At 40.6% G+C, this 20828-nt stretch overlaps 1 protein-coding gene across 3 annotated transcripts; it reads left to right on the top strand.

The window, feature by feature from the left end:
- Positions 1-7693: 7693 nt before the first annotated feature.
- Positions 7694-20624, top strand: LOC129846157 (zinc finger protein 436-like). Of its 3 annotated transcripts, none has more exons than XM_055914113.1 (3): positions 7694-8254; positions 19961-20043; positions 20315-20624. In XM_055914113.1, exons 1-3 carry the CDS (start codon positions 7933-7935, stop codon positions 20567-20569), a joined length of 660 nt encoding a protein of 219 aa, XP_055770088.1. In that variant the 5' UTR covers positions 7694-7932; the 3' UTR covers positions 20570-20624. The 3 variants fall into 3 exon arrangements, with proteins under 3 accessions (XP_055770088.1, XP_055770087.1, XP_055770086.1); XM_055914112.1 differs by having other exon boundaries at positions 19946-20043; positions 20315-20623; XM_055914111.1 differs by lacking the exons at positions 19961-20043; positions 20315-20624 and adding an exon at positions 15919-18235.
- The last annotated feature ends 204 nt before the right edge of the window (positions 20625-20828 follow it).

The following is a 20828-nucleotide window of genomic DNA, read 5'->3' as shown; positions in this document are numbered from 1 at the left end:
TGTATTAATTTATTTCGGGATTCCGGGTAATCCACAGCAGATTTATGGAGAATTGCTGTGGGTGAGTTCAAAATTGAATAGTCCCGGGATTGAAATAGATAAAGTTGACATTACATCATAAAATCCACCTTTTAAATCATACATTAGCAATTTATGTTTTAGTAACTATTGTTGTTGGTTTGGCGTTAAATAAGCCTCTCTTTATATGTTATTTGCCACATCTCAGTTTTCCATGTGGGTTTTATGCTAAAGTTCCCTCTTTCAAGTTGGTATCTAACTGGAAAATGCATCTTCTTTAGGAGTGCTATTTTTACCCTGTCGACTACTGATCATTCATCCACACTGTGTGTCTCATCAATGCAGGTAATTTATGACATATGTATAAAGTACATGTTTTATAAACTCATGAACACCAGCCAGTTTATTAGCCCGGTTTTGTTAGTTTAGGTGTATTATACTTCTTCACCACCAGAGGGAGACATTTAGTCATTTTCCAGGTTAATTTAATATATTTTGATAGTAAAATAGATGACAGTTTATTCTGATGGAGTGAATATGAGACACATGTAAACATTTGATTAATTTATTATAGTAAATTAGGAATTATTAGGAATGGTTAAATCCACTATACGATCACAATAACTTTGATAGACATTTCAATTGTTTTTTTGTTAGTATATTATAGGGCAGATTAATGTAGAATTGCTGTGGGAGTGCTATTTATATCCCGTCACTACTGATCATTCATCCATACTGTGTGTGTCCCATCATTGCAGCTTTGGAAATAAATGAACTATCCATCCATTGCTCCTTCCTGTGTTGACTCACTGACTTGAGAGACCAGGAAGGTCACACTAGCTCGATAGGTTGATGTCTAGCTCAAGCTTCACCTCATGCTTTTCATTAACTGTGTGGTTGTGTTGTCTAGTGGGAACCCGTTAGCACGGTGGGCTCTGGTGCCTTCTTGCCGTGGGCTCAAAATGACAGAGGAAATCAACCTGCTTGCTCCTTTTTGTTTTGTCAACTTTTCAATATGGATGTTATGTTTGATACCGGAGGTAACATTGAATTGAATTGAATCATTGCATTGAAAGCAGTAAACTTTTTTTGTGTTGATGCCTGTATCACTTTATCAGCAGCACGTCATCAATGACGTCTGGAGATTCATTTCATCAAACAACCACCTGATTGGTTTGGTATTGGGCTGGTTCGACACTGCAGGCGACTGACTGATCTACAAATCACCTTACATCATAAATAACTACTCATTATTATTTATAAATCAGTCAGCCAGTCACCATTTACCCACAATGCAGCATGGATTTGATGCTCTCAAACACGGCCAGTGGTTTAGTAAATGACATAAAGGCTACGCCGCTACGTGCTACGGTGTGGGACGTCATCTATAATAATGACATAAAGGCTATGCTGCTACGGTGTGGGATGTCATCTATAATAATAACATAAAGGCTATGCTGCTACGGTGTGGGATGTAATCTATAATAATGACATAAAGGCTATGCTGCTACGGTGTGGGATGTCATCTATAATAATGACATAAAGGCTATGCTGCTACGTGCTACGGTGTGGGATGTCATCTATAATAATGACATAAAGGCTATGCTGCTACGGTGTGGGATGTCATCTATAATAATGACATAAAGGCTATGCTGCTACGGTGTGGGATGTCGTCTATAATAATGACATAAAGGCTATGCTGCTACGTGCTACGGTGTGGGATGTCATCTATAATAATGACATAAAGGCTATGCTGCTACGGTGTGGGACGTCATCTATAATAATGACATAAAGGCTATGCTGCTACGGTGTGGGACGTCATCTATAATAATGACATAAAGGCTATGCTGCTACGGTGTGTGATGTCATCTATAATAATGACATAAAGGCTATGCTGCTACGGTGTGTGATGTCATCTATAATAATGACATAAAGGCTATGCTGCTACGGTGTGGGATGTCATCTATAATAATGACATAAAGGCTATGCTGCTACGGTGTGGGATGTCATCTATAATAATGACATAAAGGCTATGCTGCTACGTGCTACGGTGTGGGACGTCATCTATAATAATGACATAAAGGCTATGCTGCTACGGTGTGGGACGTCATCTATAATAATGACATAAAGGCTATGCTGCTACGGTGTGGGATGTCATCTATAATAATGACATAAAGGCTATGCTGCTACGGTGTGGGACGTCATCTATAATAATGACATAAAGGCTATGCTGCTACGGTGTGGGATGTCATCTATAATAATAATAATCTATCTATTTATCTATCTATAATAATCTATCTATTTTGGATGTTGGGGATTTTCCCTGCCATCATTCTGTGTGTCTCTGCTCTTCTGATCTGCAGTCATATTTTAGTTATTTTAGATGCAGTTAAGTGTGTATGCAGTCTGGTGATATACCAGGGACTGGTGATACAGTTAGGTTTGTACAATCTGGTGATATACCAGGGACTATGCATGCAGTTAGGTTTGTATTGCAGTCTGGTGATATACCAGGGACTGGGGATGCAGTTAGGTTTGTATGCAGTCTGGTGATATACCAGGGACTATTCATGCAGTTAGGTTTGTATGCAGTCTGGTGATATACCAGGGACTATGGATGCAGTTAGGTTTGTATGCAGTCTGCTGATATACCAGGGTCTGCATGCAGAAATCAACCTGCTTGCTCCTTTCTGTTTTTTTTGTTCCGTTTTCATGCGTCCAAATCACTAAACAATAATTGAAAGCAGTGTGTTGATTGGTTTGGCTTGACACTGCAAATCACTATACATCATAAATAACTACTCATTATTATTTATAAATCAGTCAGCCAGTCAATTTACCCACAATGCAGAATGGATTTGATGCTCTCGATCAAGGCCAGTGGTTTAGAAGAAGACATAAAGGTTTAATATATGACATAATGGCTACGCTGCTACGGACGTCATCTATAAAATGTGTCTGTTCTAAATTCTGTGTCGCTCAAAGCCTTGAGTAATGAACCTATTTTCGATACAATTGGCTGGAAAGCATCAATGCTTCAGGAAGTTTTTTTAGAACACGCCTCCATTAACTACATCACACCTGCCCAGACCCACTAGAACACACCTTCATCTCCATTAACTACATCACACCTGCCCAGACCCACTAGAACACACCTCCATCTCCATTAACTACATCACACCTGCCCAGACCCACTAGAACACACCTCCATCCCCATTAACTACATCACACCTGACCCACTAGAACACACCTCCATCTCCATTAACTACATCACACCTGCCCAGACCCACTAGAACACACCTTCATCTCCATTAACTACATCACACCTGCCCAGACCCACTAGAACACACCTCCATCCCTATTAACTACATCACACCTGCCCAGACCCACTAGAACACACCTCCATCCCCATTAACTACATCACACCTGACCCACTAGAACACACCTCCATCTCCATTAACTACATCACACCTGTCCAGACCCACTAGAACACACCTCCATCTCCATTAACTACATCACACCTGCCCAGACCCACTAGAACACACCTCCATCTCCATTAACTACATCACACCTGCCCAGACCCACTAGAACACACCTCCATCTCCATTAACTACATCACACCTGTCCAGACCCACTAGAACAGACCTCCATCTCCATTAACTACATCACACCTCCATCTCCATTAACTACATCACACCTGCCCAGACCCACTAGAATACACCTCCATCTCCATTAACTACATCACACCTGCCCAGACCCACTAGAACACACCTCCATCTCCATTAACTACATCACACCTGCCCAGACCCACTAGAACACACCTCCATCTCCATTAACTACATCACACCTGTCCAGACCCACTAGAACAGACCTCCATCTCCATTAACTACATCACACCTCCATCTCCATTAACTACATCACACCTGCCCAGACCCACTAGAACACACCTCCATCTCCATTAACTACATCACACCTGCCCAGACCCACTAGAACACACCTCCATCTCCATTAACTACATCACACCTGCCCAGACCCACTAGAACACACCTCCATCTCCATTAACTACATAACACCTGCCCAGACCCACTAGAACACACCTCCATCTCCATTAACTACATCACACCTGCCCAGACCCACTAGAACACACCTCCATCTCCATTAACTACATCACACCTGTCCAGACCCACTAGAACAGACCTCCATCTCCATTAACTACATCACACCTCCATCTCCATTAACTACATCACACCTGCCCAGACCCACTAGAACACACCTCCATCTCCATTAACTACATCACACCTGCCCAGACCCACTAGAACACACCTCCATCTCCATTAACTACATCACACCTGCCCAGACCCACTAGAACACACCTCCATCTCCATTAACTACATCACACCTGCCCAGACCCACTAGAACACACCTCCATCTCCATTAACTACATCACACCTGCCCAGACCCACTAGAACACACCTCCATCTCCATTAACTACATCACACCTGCCCAGACCCACTAGAACACACCTCCATCTCCATTAACTACATCACACCTGTCCAGACCCACTAGAACACAGCCAGCGCATTCATCAGCGGCATTTTTTTTCTCTCCGTCACTTTCAACTTTTAGATAAAAAAAGGTTTTGACCTTTCTATTGAATTAACAACAGAGGATTGGTTGATTTCCAGGTTTTAATTAGGTATAATATTTAAGACAATTGATGAGAAAAGTATCGTCCAACTGTGGGGTATCTCACTGCACCCTCAAATGCCATGTTTTGAAATATACAGACAGACAGATTAAAAGTAATTTTACATTGTATAACTGTACTTCTGACAGCCAACGTTGTAACTCCGCCCATAACTTTATGACATCATAACATTCCCAGAAGGATTATTGAGTCATTGTTAGTTTTACACTGAAGACATGACTCAGCCTTGTGCTGTAGAATTTGTGAATTTTGTCTCTTGTATAATAAGGGACTCATCATTTGTCCCAACATCACAGGCCACAGACTTTGATGCAGTTAAAGACTTCCAAAAGTGTTTCCGCAGTTTAAGATCAACTGAGTTTTTTAATGGGGTGTCTCCCTGTGCACCTGCCAATGTAAATCCTTTGAACGAGACAAGTTACCAGACAGGACATATTGCTAATGTTCTTCCCATTGATAACCTGAATGACAATTAACTTGTGGTGGTGATGACGTCCTATTCGATGACGTCGTCCATCGGGGTTCCCCAAAAAAGAAGACGCTCTGGATTGATCACTGGAGTCAGATGTGAAGGAGGAGGTTGATCATCAGGAGTCAGATGTGAAGGAGGAGGTTGATCATCAGGAGTCAGATGTGAAGGAGGAGGTTGATCATCAGGAGTCAGATGTGAAGGAGGAGGTTGATCATCAGTGAACCTCTAGGATTGTGGCTGGGCTGGCGTTTCCACTTCCAGCTTGGTCATATATTTTGATACATTGAATGTTGATATTGTGAATCTATGTTATATATTTGTACCACCTGTTTCATGAAGTGATGTCACTAAGTACTGCCCCTATATATACAATGCATTCGGAAAGCATTCAGACCTTACCGTTATATAAACACACTTAACACTCCCAACACTCCCAACTATAATTCTCTTTGGCACCGTAGACATCTAGTGACCACTTGATTCCATGTGACATTATTACCGTTATATCAACACACTCAACACCCCCAACTATAAATCTCTTTGGCGCCGTAGACATCTAGTGACCACTTGATTCCAAGTGACATTATTACCGTTATATCAACACACTGGACACTCCCAACACTCCCAACTATAATTCTCTTTGGCACCGTAGACATCTAGTGACCACTTGACTCCATGTGACCAAAACATTTCTGAGGCTGAGTCTCAAATAGTCGCCTGTTCCTTTTAATAGCCGGGCAATAGCACACATAGCAAATACATTTTGGGTCTAAATTAAAGGAGCTACAATTATAGTTTAATTACATGTTTTAAATAAAATGTCCATAATATCTGCATTAATACGAACAAACTACAAAAATCTCTGAAACGGGAAACACTTATCTCCCCCACTAGCTTTCAGCACCAGCTGTCAGAGCAGCTCACATATTACTGCACCTGTACATAGCCCAACTATAATTTAGCCCAAACAACTACCTCTTTCCCTACTGTATTTATTTATTTAGCTCCTTTGCACCCCATTATTTATATCTCTACTTTGCACATTCTTCCACTGCAAATCTACCATTCCAGTGTTTTACTTGCTATATTGTATTTACTTTGCCACCATGGCCTTTGTTTTGCCTTTACCTCCCTTATCTCACCTCATTTGCTCACATTGTATATAGACTTATTTTTCTACTGTATTATTGACTGTATGTTTGTTTTACTCCATGTGTAACTCTGTGTTGTTGTGTGTGTCAAACTGCTTTGTTTTATCTTGGCCAGGTTGCAGTTGTAAAATGAGAACTTGTTCTCAACTGGCCGACCTGGTTAAATAAACAAGAAATAAATAACACATAATAATACAAAAATGTAGCAGCAGTATAGACCTAGTCTGTTCATTATATACATCTACATGATGTATTGTTACACCATGTAGGAGCAGTATAGACCTAGTCTGTTCATTATATACATCTACATGATGTATTGTTACACCATGTAGGAGCAGTATAGACCTAGTCTGTTCATTATATACATCTACATGATGTATTGTTACACCATGTAGGAGCAGTATAGACATAGTCTGTTCATTATATACAACAACATGATGTATTGTTACACCATGTAGGAGCAGTATAGACCTAGTCTGTTCATTATATACATCTACATGATGTATTGTTACACCATGTAGGAGCAGTATGGACCTAGTCTGTTCATTATATACATCTACATGATGTATTGTTACACCATGTAGGAGCAGTATGGACCTAGTCTGTTCATTATATACATCTACATGATGTATTGTTACACCATGTAGGAGCAGTATAGACCAAGTCTGTACATTATATACATCTACATGATGTATTGTTACACCATGTAGCAGCAGTATAGACCTAGTCTGTTCATTATATACATCTACATTATGTATTGTTACACCATGTAGGAGCAGTATAGACCTAGTCTGTTCATTATATACATCTAGATGATGTATTGTTACACCATGTAGCAGCAGTATAGACATAGTCTGTTCATTATATACATCTACATGATGTATTGTTACACCATGTAGGAGCAGTATAGACCTAGTCTGTTCATTATATACATCTACATGATGTATTGTTACACCATGTAGGAGCAGTATAGACCTAGTCTGTTCATTATATACATCTACATGATGTATTGTTACACCATGTAGGAGCAGTATAGACCTAGTCTGTTCATTATAGTAGCTAGCTGCTAATTAGTAGCTAGCTGCTAATTTAGATGTAATATAACTTAATGAAACTGCCTTTAATATGCTGTGGTAAACATTTTTTATTCGCACTAATCAATCAACACATTCCTGTCTTTGTATGTCTCAATATAATGGTATTATTTATTTAAATCCATTTACAATAATCTTTGTCTAAGAATAAAATATGATCCTCAACTGCGTTTCCCCTCCAGTCAGCAGACGGCGATGTGCGTCTTTCAGGCGACGCTGCCAGCGTGATGTATAATCTAGTGGACGGTTCTTCATAAACAGCTCGTCAACCACCTCGGTCGCTTGCTAGCCAACATAGCCGTAAGATTCAAGCTATTTATACGCTTTCGGTGTATATTAGCTGCTGTGTTTTCGACACACTTAGGTCGTATCAACTTGTTAACCTATTTAATATTACGTTATTTTGTATTAGTCAGCTATAGTAGCTGGCTGGTTAAGTTAGCACTGGGCTAGTCGCTAATGATAGCTAGCTAGCTAACATCCCCGAACATGAGCTCCATAAACTTCTCCCCTCCTGTTAAAGAAGAGGATAAGGTCTGCTGGACGGAGAAAGGAGGTCTGTGGCTGAACATTAACGTGAAAGAGGAGGAGGAAGAAGAGGATGTCACAGTAAATCAAGAAGTAGAGGGTGAGGCTGTTACAGTGAAAGAAGAAGAGAAAGACGTTTCAGTGAAAGAAGAGGAAGACGCGTTCAGAGTTAAAGAGGAGGAAGATGAGAAAGAGGAGGATGTAGTTTTTGGTGTAAAAGAGGAGGGGGAGATTACTGTCACATTGGAGGAAGAAGAGGAGGTTGGAGATCCGTTTAACACAAGTAAGTACCGTCTCTGCAGTCGTTGAACCAATATGCAGTAAAGGGGTTCTACACTGTAATGTTGTTCTGTAGAAATGGCTGAAGCTACACTGTAAAGTGTAGAACATCAAGAGTGGACCATCAACAAAACGTTAACAAGTGATCAAACGCATCTAATGACAATGCCTGAAATACTGTAGTCCTCAATATCTCCTATTAGATTAGCCCAATATGTAGTCTTAAAGGGGCAATCAGTAGTTGTTACATCCATTTTGGGACTTATACTTTTTTTTACTCCAATGTTTGTAAGTAAATATAAACAAACACTGTATATCCTCTAAACATGGTTAAAACTATAATGTTGATATCATGGATGGTTTCGTTTCTCCAGCCCCATCCCTCAGCTTTTTACCGAAACGGGCAGGGAGTACGCTCATATCAATTGAGAATAATTTCACACAATACTTTCATATCACATCAAAATAAGTAACCAGTCGCAATACCCCAAACGGTAAACCAAATTAGTTTCTCGTAATTTCTCCTTCTTTTAGGCTTATTTTTCTTCTTTGGACTTTATATGGCGGTTGGAAACCAACTTTAAGGTGCATTACCACCATCAACTGGACTGGAGTGTGGACCTCAGTTCATCTTTCAATCACCCACGTGGGTATATACGAAGATAGTCATGAAGAGGGCACAACAAAACCTTTTCCCCCTCAGGAGACTGAAAAGATTTGGCATGGGTCCCCAGATCCTCACCTGGTGTGGCAACTGCTCGCCATCTGACCCTAAGGCGCTACAGAGGGTAGTGCGAACGGCCCAGTACATCACTGTGGCCAAGCTTCCTGCCATCCAGGACCTATATAATAGGCGGTGTCAGAGGAAAGCCCACAAAATTGTCAGAGACTCCAGTCACCCAATCATAGACTGTTTTCTCTGCTACCGCAGCGCCAAGTCTAGGAAATCTGTAAAATCACCACCGGACAATTTACATTGACCCCCCCCCCACCTCCCTCCCTTTTGTGCACTGCTGCTACTCACTGGTTGTTTGTTACCTATGCATAGTCACTACACTCCCCTACCTTCATGTACAGATTACCGCAACTAGCCTGTAACCCCGCACACTGACTCGCTACCGGTGCCCCCTGTATATAGCCTCCACACTGACTCTGTACCGGTACCCCCTGTATATAGTCTCCACACTGACTCGGTACCGGTGCCCCCTGTATATAGCCTCCACACTGACTCAGTACCGGTGCCCCCTGTATATACCCTCCACATTGACTCAGTACCGGTGCCCCCTGTATATAGCCTCCACACTGACTCGCTACCGGTGCCCCCTGTATATAGCCTCCACACTGACTCGGTACCGGTGCCCCCTGTATATAGCCTCCACACTGACTCGCTACCGGTGCCCCCTGTATATAGCCTCCACACTGACTCGGTACCGGTGCCCCCTGTATATAGCCTCCACACTGACTCGGTACCGGTGCCCCCTGTATATAGCCTCGTTATTCTCATTGTGTTACTTTTTATTATTACTTTTTATTTTAGTCTACTTGGTAAACGTTTTCTTCTTGAACTGCACTGTTGGTTAAGGGCTTGTAAGTAAAGCATTTCACAGTAAAGTCTAAGTTGGTGTCTTGACGGATTTGTTAAAAAAACGGTTTGTCATAAAACACTATATATATATATTTAAATGATGCTGACATCCCTCCCCAGAGGTGTCTCATTATTGGGATTCATTGCTGATTCCTACCTGTAGCTCACTATGAGGTGTCTAGTGATACAGGTTAAGGGCCCTGTTGGAGATTGGTGGTTGGTAGCGGAGTCGAGGGAACAAGCAGGGTTGGACAGGGCCATGTTATTATCCCACACACAGTCTCTGTGGTTCATATGAACCCCATTCCTGGGAATTAGATTTGATTACAAATCGCCTCTGTCTGTTACCACAGAAGGGTTCCGTCTGTCCCATCTATCCTGCTTTGTCACCAGTACCTTGACTGGTTGATAGGGGGAACCTCCATGCTTAATATAGAAACAGTAATTAGGGGAAAACTGTTTAGTAAACTGAAATAAAATAACAAACCTGTTTGACTCCAAAACTAAAATAGCCTAAAATAATAACCAGCATAAATTGTGTTCCGTTTGAATAATTTATATCTTAACTTTGGACAAAAATAGAATTGGGTTTTAAATATATTTTACGTGGGTTTTAAATCTGAACCTGGTGGCTGGTAAATGCTGCCATGGGATGGCAATGTTTCAAATAGACCTAGCTTGTGTATCACTATCACCTGCTATCACCAGAAATACTTTAAGAAATTAGGATATCGGAAACTACTTTCAATTTGTATTAACAGCTTAAAGAAAAGTACATTGGCATTAATTACCCTCCGTGAACAAGAAGCACAACAATACAAATATTTTCAGAGATAATTAGAGATATTTAACTTGTTCTCTGTAATATCGTATAGCTTTGCAATCGTACCATTACGTATTTTCAAGGAAAATAGGCATGTTTCTCGACTTATACCCTGACTTTAAAAAGATTTTGAAGATAGATTAGATGTTAGATAGATTTTTTAGTTAGATTTTCGTGAGAATTAGGAACTGCGTGTCACAGCATGACAATGTGAGCGCGATTGGTCGACAGTCTCTTGGACGGGCGTTATATACGCTTTGACATTTTCTGGAATAGTTTTTATTTGAAAACGTTTTTGTTTACTTGTCTGCCTATTGAATTTGGAATGGACTCTACTGTTCATCTCTGAAACTCACTGAGATAATTCCTTTGATCCAGCAGTAGCAATACAGGGATATAACATCTACAGAAATGACAGGAATGCTTATGGGGGAGGTGTTGCTGTATACAGTGCATTCGGGAAAGTATTCAGACCCCTTGACTTTTTCCACTTTTTGTTATTTTAAAGCCTTATTCTAAAATTGATTAAAAAATTGTTTTCCCTCTTTCATTTAGCTAATTTATTTGGCACACCTGCATTTGGGGAGTTTTTCCCATCCTTCTCTGCAGATCCTCTCTAGCTCTGTCAGGTTGGATGGGGAACATCACTGCACAGCTATTTTCAGGTCTCTCCAGAGATGTTAAATCGGGCTCAAGTCCGGGCTCTGGCTATGTCACTCAAGAACATTTAGAGACTTCTACAGAAGCCACTCCTGCGTTGTCTTGGCTGTGTGCTTAAGGTCGTTGTCCTATTGGATGGCGAACCTTTGCCCCAGTCTGAGGTCCTGAGCGCTCTGGAGCAGGTCTTTCATCAAGGATCTCTCTGCACTTTGCTCCGTTAATATTTCCCTCCATCCTGACTAGTCTCCCAGTCCCAGCTGCTGAAAAACATCCCACAGCATGATGTTGCCACCACTATGCTTCACCGTAGGGATGGTGCCAGGTTTCCTCCAGACGTGACTCTTGGCATTCAGGCCAAAGAGTTCCATCTTGGTTTCATCAGACCAGAGAATCTTGTTTCTCATGGTCTGAGAGTCGTTAAGGTGCCTTTTGTCAAACTCCAAGTGGTCTGTCATGTGCCTTTTACTGAGGAGTGGTTTCCATCTGGCCACTCTCCCAGAAATGTCTGATTGGTGGAGTGCTGCAGAGATGGTTGTCCTTCTGGAAGGTTCTCACATCTCCACAGAGGAACTTTGCAGCTCTGTCAGAGTGACCATCAGGATTTTGGTCACCTCCCTGACCAAGGCCCTTCTCCCCCAATCGCTCAGTTTGGCCGGGTGACGAGCTCTAGGAAGAGTATTCCATTTATGAATGATGGAGGCCACTGTGTTCTTGGGAACCTTTCCCCAGATCTATGCCTCGACACACTCCTGTCTTGGAGCTCTACGGACAATTCCTTCGACCTCATTGCTTGTTTTTTTCTCTGACATGCTCTGTCAACTCTGGGACCTTATATATACAGGTGTGTGCCTTCCAAATCATATCCAATCAATTGAATTTACCACAGGTGGACTCTGAACAAGTTGTAGATACATCTCAAGGATGATTAATGGAAACAAGATGCACCTGAAAGCAATTTCTAGTCTCATAGCAAAGGGTCTGAATACTTACGTAAATAAGGTATTTCTGTTTATTATCTGTTATCATTATGGGCTATTGATGTCACCCCTCTGAAACAAGATAGCCTAACCATCAGAAAAAAACTAAGTATATATATTTTTTTTACCTGTTTTCACATTTGTGTTAATTATTGAGGATTCTATTGTGTGTAGATTATTGAGGATTCTATTGTGTGTAGATGAATGAGGATTCTATTGTGTGTAGATGAGTGAGGATCATATTGTGAGTAGATGAATGAGGATTCTATTGTGTGTAGATTAATGGTTGGTTTCTCAAATGACTGCCACACCTGGTTCACCAACTACTTCTCTGATAGAATTCAGTGTGTCAAATCGGAGGGCCTGTTGTCCGGACCTTTGGCAGTCTCTATGGGGGTGCCACAGGGTTCAATTCTCGGGCTATTTCATATACATCTGACCCTTCTTTGGACACTGTGTTAACAAACCTCCAAACGAGCTTCAATGCCATATAACACTCCTTCTGTGGCCTCCAACTGCTCTTAAACGCTAGTAAAACTACCTTAGACTGCATCCAGTAAATCACAGTGCCATCCGTTTTGTCACCAAAGCCCCATATACCACCCACCACTGAGACCTGTATGCTCTCGTCGGCTGGCCCTCGCTACATATTCGTTGCCAAACCCACTGGCTGCAGGTCATCTATAAGTCTTTGCTAGGCCGCCTTCACTCAGCTCACTGGTCACCATAGCAACGCCCACCCATAGCACGCGCTCCAGGAGGTATATCTCACTGGTCATCCCCAAAGCCAACACCTCCTTTGGCCACCTTTCCTTCCAGTTCTCTGTTGCCAATGACTGGAACAAAATGCAAAAATCGCTGAAGTTGGAGACTTATATCTCCCTCACTAACTTTAAGCATCAGCTATCTGAGCAGCTCACCAATCGCTGCAGCTGTACACAGCCCATCTGTAAATAGCTCATACAACTGCCTACCTCATCCCCATGTTTTTATTTACTTTTTTTGCTCTTTTGCACCCCAGAATTTCTACTTGCACATCATCATCTACACATCTATCACTCCAGTGTTAATTTGTTAAATTGTAATTACTTCGCTACTATGGCCTATTTATTGCCTTACCTCCGTACTCCATTTGCACACACTGTATAAAGATTTTTCTATTGTGTTATTGACTGTACGTTTGTTTATCCCACGTGTAACTCTGTGTTTTTGTTGCACTGCTTTGCTTTATCTTGGCCAGGTCACAGTTGTAAATGAGAACTTGTTCTCAACTGGCCTACCTGGTTAAATAAAGCTGAAATAAATTCAATAATAATAATCGTAACTTTATTGACAACACCCAAATGGATACTGTCATTAACGTGGTTCTACATCATTCTTAATACTGTAGCTGTTTAGTTACAGTCACATGTTCAACTATCATCAGCTGATCCAGGAAATCATTTTCTGAATTCCAGTCACATGACAAACATCACGACATGCAACAACAACCAAAGTGCTTCTTCATTCATTACTCTGGTAAAGACAGTTATGCCGTGCTCCACGTTGGATCCAAAATACCTAACAAATTGATGTTTATAATGTTATTGTCTGCTTGATTTACAGTAGGGTCTCGTTAGTCTGTTTGGACACAGAGATACTTAGCTCATAATGTGTAGAGAACTGTTCCTTGATGGATAGGCTATTGTACAATACACAGAGCTATTTTCCTTTATTTGTAGCTTGGTAATGTTATGGGTCCTACAGTAGGTCTATGTTGTTGTTATGGGTCCTACAGTAGGTCTATGTTGTTGTTATGGGTCCTACAGTAGGTCTATGTTGTTGTTAGGTGAAGTTATGGGTCCTACAGTAGGTCTATGTTGTTGTTAGGTGAAGTTATGGGTCCTACAGTAGGTCTATGTTGTTGTTAGGTGAAGTTATGGGTCCTACGGTAGGTCTATGTTGTTGTTAGGTGAAGTTATGGGTCCTACGGTAGGTCTATGCTATTGTTATGTGTCCTACAGTAGGTCTATGTTGTTAGGTGAAGTTATGGGTCCTACGGTAGGTCTATGCTATTGTTATGTGTCCTACAGTAGGTCTATGTTGTTATGGGTCCTAGAGTACACTGTGTATGTCATGCAATAACAACCAAAGTGCTTCTTTGTTCATTACAGGTATATTTGTTGTTAGGTGCAGTTACGGGCCAATTTGACAAACTGCGTACAAAATCTCATTGTCAGGTTGATGGAAAAGCTAGACAAAGAGCATTTTACTGTTTGAAGTGTTTTTTAAATACAAAGCGGTTGATTTGTGATGATGACACAAACATTATATTAAGCAGGACATTCAAACAAGCCTTACAATTATAATCCAAAGTAGTGTGAAATGTCCTCATAATCAACCTGGAAATGGAGGTTCCTCCCCTGAGTTTTACCCCATTAACATTCAGAATACATTGTGAAAAACTAAAATCTTTGCTCACCATTTTTGCTCCAGGCAGATATACTACGTCCATAACTAGTGGTTTCCTCATTACCAGATGTACTACATCCATAACTAGTGGTTTCCTCATTACCAGATATACTACATCCAGAACTAGTGGTTTCCTCATTACCAGATATACTACATCCATAACTAGTGGTTTCCTCATTACCAGATATACTACATCCATAACTAGTGGTTTCCTCATTACCAGATATACTACATCCATATCTAGTGGTTTCCTCATTACCAGATATACTACATCCATAACTAGTGGTTTCCTCATTAGCAGATACACTACATCCATAACTAGTGGTTTCCTCATTAGCAGATATACTACATCCATAACTAGTGGTTTCCTCATTACCAGATATACTACATCCATAACTAGTGGTTTCCTCATTACCAGATATACTCCATCCATAACTAGTGGTTTCCTCATTAGCAGATATACTACATCCATAACTAGTGGTTTCCTCATTACCAGATATACTACATCCATAACTAGTGGTTTCCTCATTACCAGATATACTACATCTATAACTAGTGGTTTCCTCATTACCAGATATACTACATCCATAACTAGTGGTTTCCTCATTACCAGATATAACACATCCATAACTAGTGGTTTCCTCATTACCAGATATACTACATCCATAACTAGCGGTTTCCTCATTACCAGATATACTACATCCATAACTAGTGGTTTCCTCATTACCAGATATACTACATCCATAACTAGTGGTTTCCTCATTACCAGATATACTACATCCATAACTAGTGGTTTCCTCATTACCAGATATACTACATCCATAACATCCATCATTAGCAGGGAGGAGTTTCTACAATCAAATTGTATGTGCTTTGCCCTCGTGCCGCAATTTTATTAAACACAGAAAGGGGCCTATATTGGAGACCAAAAGTCATCTGTCACACTGCTTAGAGTTTCAACAACATGAATAACTTATTTCTAGCCTACAATCATCGATGTTACTACTAATGTGAAAGCAAGACAAAATATAACTTGTTGCTCATTTTAAGACCAAATAACTTTAAGAGTGTGCGGCTCTCCTTTATTTTTATTTTTTTAAGCATCACCTTTTACAATGGATTTCCGCTGTTGTGGGCCTTTAATCATCTGTCTGACTTTGTTGTTCACACAGGAGAGATACTTCACTATTGTGGATCATCTGGGGAGCCTCAACAATTTCAAGATGCTGAAGAGGCAGAGAAGAGTCTCTCCAGATCAGAACACCTCAATAAACACCAGCGGAGACCCACAGGGAGGAGAACTCACTGCCGCTCTGACTGTGGGAAGAGATTCACCTCATCAGGCATTAAAATTCATCAGAGAACACACACAGGAGAGAAACCTTATAGCTGTGATCAATGTGGGAAGAGTTTTGGTCGATCTAGCCATCTGACTCAACACCAGAGAATACACACAGGAGATAAATCTTATAGCTGTGGTCAATGTGGGAAGAGTTTTGGTCAATCTTGCCATCTGACTAGACACCAGAGAACACACACAGGAGAGAAACCTTATAGCTGTGATCAATGTGGGAAGAGTTTTCGTCAAGCTGGAGATCTGACAGTGCACCAGAGAACACACACAGGAGAGAAACCTTATAGCTGTGGTCAATGTGGGAAGAGTTTTGGTCATTCTGCCAATCTGGTATCACACCAGAGAACACACACAGGAGAGAAAGCTCATACCTGTGATCAATGTGACAAGAGATACTCTGTTAAAAGACATCTGATCAAACATCAGAAAATACATGAAGCAGTTGTTTCATGATATCAATGAATTAATGTCACAATGTAGAATGTTTTTAACAATGTAGAAGGAGTATTTTAAGGAATTACACAATATAGAACCCTAAACGTTTGCCCCATTCAATTGATTTCAGCCTTAGTAAAAATCCAGGCTCTTGAAAGAGTACTATTTATGTGATTTAACAAAAAAGTGACTAACACAAAAAGAGCTGTGTTACACTTACCATGTTGGTGAACCATTTGAATCAAAATGCAACACTTCAAAATGTGGCGAGCGATCTGTTTCCTACAAATTGTCCTCTATCCAGGGATGTACACATTACTCCCACATTCCGTGTGGTTTTTGAGCTGTTAGTTTTAACAGGATGTGCAACCTCATCTCCCTCCTGTCACACAATTGATTTCAACATGATATCGTTGAGTGCTGACAAATAAGTGTTGCGTTCCTTTGTTTTGCAACCCCTAAATTTAAATGCATCACTCCAAAATGTAGCTGACTGTCTTCTGCAGGTTGTCCTCTAACCAGTGAGCTAAAAGATATCTCCCATTTCCATGTGTTTTTTGTTGTTGTTAGTTTCAACAGCACGAACAACCTGATTTCCCCCCTAATCGATATCAGTGATTTTTTGCTACTTGTCAAAACAACAGCGTTTCTGGTGCTTGTGCAGTTTATAAGGAGCTTGTTTATATAAATACAAGTAATATGATTATTGTGGCAGATGTTTGTGTATTTAGCACATTTTACGTTTAGGTTTTCAATTTATCACAAACTGTTTCTGCATTTGGACTATTGATTTGGACACGTTTAAACTGTGACATTGGGGATATCCCACCAAGCAAACTGTCGACATTGGGGATATCCCACCTAGCAAAATGTCATTGAAAATCAGACTATGCCCGACGTACAATATAAGTTTGGTTTTAGTTGAAAGTTGAAAATATATATTTTTTTAAATTTCAACATACTTGCAGCCTATACACATGGACGCTGTATAATAAATAGGTCTATAATCAATTTTATTAACAATCCTAATAAATTGAGTCATAAATATAAAATATTTGTTGTCTGTTGTGTTACAGACTTTGGTTTTTCCATTTATGTTTTGAGGTCGGACTTTAGAACGTCGGAATTTAGGATGTCTAGCTCATTAGCTCGTAGGACGCACTGATTGGTGTCACCGCGTTAGTCACTATGTGTTACACTTGTGCTGGCTTGTCCATCTCGTTAGTGGGAAGGTGTTTCACCTGAGCTGGTCCAGGTTCTATTTAAGAGTGTCTGGCCCAGTGCTCCAGTGGTCTTGATAGATGTGGAGAGTCAACACCTTTAGTTGCTCCACCTTTTTGGTTTGCTTCCTGTCTGTGAGTTTTTCTTTTGTTTGCCTCTTCTTTGGCAAATTTAGTGGGTCTCATGGTGGGTGTCTTTTAGGTCCCAGTTGTTGTTACTAGTCAATTTTCATTGGACACCCCCCATAGTGTCTTTCAGAACCCCTCCTAAAAAACAAGCTAATATTTTTGGTTGAATATTTTAACATTTTAATCAATGGCATTTCCTTAGGATGCTCATTAGTCTTTAAGTTGTATTTTTATCCTCTTATGTTTGTGTACTAAATATATCTGTTTATTTTCATAGGTTTTTCCTGTGAAGCCATTGTGTTGCATCCATGTCTGAAATGTGCTGTATAAATAAAGCTTGATTTGAACATATTGCAAAACAAATTAATCAAATGACTGACCAATCAACAGAGTCTTGGTCCGTCTTAGTATGAGAACAGTATCAATCCCACTTTTCCAGCCTGCTGAAGGTGTGGTGGAGTGGTAACCACCACCCCCGGCTCTACCAAGGGCTTGAGGTGGTCACCCACAGCTCTGCTTATGTTCTGTGGCCTTGCCGTTCCATTTCTTGACTGCCCCTGCAACACAGAAACACATTTAATCATATTATATACAACACTCAAAGTAATGGATATGGAGCATCTATGGCCTCAGTTACACCTGGCACCTAAATGTGACTTCTGTCATCTGATCACTCCAAGCTGCATTAGGTTCAGATCTACCAGGATGGGCCTTTGACATAGTCTGGATGCAGTCAGGCCACCAAATATGCATAAGCAATGTAAAGAGATGGGTTGAATGAGTGGGGAAAAGTACATTCTACACAAATGACCTTCATAATAGCAAAGAACAAATGTGTGTGCCTGAGGGGAAATTAACTTTCATACAGCCAAAAGGAGTGAGAAATTACACCAATATCAGCGGACAATTTGCACTAATGTAAATAAACATAGATGATGGAACATATTCCCTTTTGCTGACGTGATGAACCGCTAAGGGGACATAAATATTTACCATCTAAACCATGTGTGACCTCTCACCTCTCTGACTGTAGAAGTGTTCTTCCTAACCAGTCCCTCAACAGCTCCCTGACTGAGCTCCACCCTCACTGGGTCTTCAGAGGAGAGGAAGGCTGAGGAGGGATGGAAGGATGAATGGATCAGTCAGTCAATAAAGTGTAGAGCTGCTGTCTATGCTGTTTGACAAAATCACTATTTTAGTAGTTCATTAAAGTAAATAAGGCTTTATGACTGATGAATACTAACTATCAATCACTTAGATCATGTATTTTCAGGTAGCGATACATCTTTGGGACGTCCGTAGCCCGTTGAAGTTGACATTTAAAATGGTTAAGTTAGGGGTTAAGGTTAGGGTTTAGTGTAGGGATGTCTCAAGAATCCCTAGAGAATACCCTAGAGTTAACTTGTTGTCTGAAAATAAAATGTACATTTTCCTCACCTGCGTCCAGTCAGCAAATGGACTAGATGCCGCTTAGGCCGCCCGTTGTGACTCCGTCAAGAATTCAGCAGAGCAAGTTTGTATGAAGGTCTGGTTATTAAATGGGTACATAATTCAATAGTAATATCCTCTAAAACGCTCTGGTGACAAACTTTGCTGCCCTGTTTCCAGTTGTCCACATGGCTGGAAGAACCTATTCAAGTAAGGAAACAGATTTTCAAAGTGTAAAAAAAACAACGATGTATAATTAGCTAACTAGCTACAGTGCAGGCTAACTCAAATGAGCTGTTAAATGAACTAGCTAGTTGGCTAGCTATCTAACCAACTTCAAATACTGTATAGATAGATAGCTAAGTGAATGAAATATCACCAGCTACCTAACTTCATATTAGCTATCTATTTATCACTGTAAAAAACAAACTCCAAATGCATTTGTAGGTAGCTAGCTAACAGCCTTGGAGGGTGAAAGGATAGCAGCCCCAACTGTCAGTGAGAGAGGAGGCTATTCTGGATAGGGCAGGTACTTTAGTGTTGTTCCTGTCCCTAGAAGTGAGGACGGAGATAATAGTAACATAATATTCAGTGTGGTGTAATTTGACTGTAATGAAGTGTGTTTCTTGTGAGGTTTTCTGTCCTCAGATAAAGAGCTCTATGAAAGCCAGTCTACATATGAAGAGGTCCCAATGAAGAGCAGTGGTTCTCAGTCCTGGGGACTCAAAGAGGTGCACATTGTTGTTTTTGCCTCAGTACTGCACAGCTGATTCAAATGGTCAACTCATCATCAAGCTTCAAGTGGTATTTATGTATTCATTTGTGATGCTATCCTTGATATGATCCTGTTAGTCACATGCTACACATGTACATATGTGTGCCCATGCATCTATCAATCCAATGTTATCATGATTTGTTATTAGGGATATTATACTTTAGTAATCCACAATGACCTGGTGATGTAACAGTCTAATAATTACATTGTCTTCCATATTCCTACAGATACCTTGTAACTGGAGATTCCTTCAAAACATTTGCCTACAGTTACCGTGTAGGGCACTGCAAGGTTGGGTGACCAAGGTCATCTGGGACTGCCTCCTGGAGGAGTTCAGGTGTGTGAAGGCTACCTGTGTCCTGCGTAACTTCATGAGGATGGACACGAGGACCAGGAGGGGTCACAATGAACTCAAACGTTTTACCATTAGAACACTTGATGGAATTAAATCAAACGTTTTACCATTGGAACGCTTGATGTAATTAAATCAAACGGTTTACCATTGGAACACTTGATGTAATTAAATTAAACGTTTTACCATTGGGACGCTTGATGTAATTAAATCAAACGTTTTACCATTGGAACACTTGATGTAATTAAATCAAACGTTTTGCCATTGGGACACTTGATGTAATTAAATCAAACGTTTTACCATTGGAACACTTGATGTAATTAAATCAAACGTTTTGCCATTGGGACACTTGATGTAATTAAATCAAACGTTTTGCCATTGGGACACTT

The sequence above is a fragment of the Salvelinus fontinalis genome, unplaced genomic scaffold (assembly GCF_029448725.1).
Source record: "Salvelinus fontinalis isolate EN_2023a unplaced genomic scaffold, ASM2944872v1 scaffold_0460, whole genome shotgun sequence".
Lineage (NCBI taxonomy): Eukaryota > Metazoa > Chordata > Actinopteri > Salmoniformes > Salmonidae > Salvelinus > Salvelinus fontinalis.
Note: the sequence above shows the minus strand (reverse complement) of the source record. Positions and strands in the feature narration are given on the sequence as shown.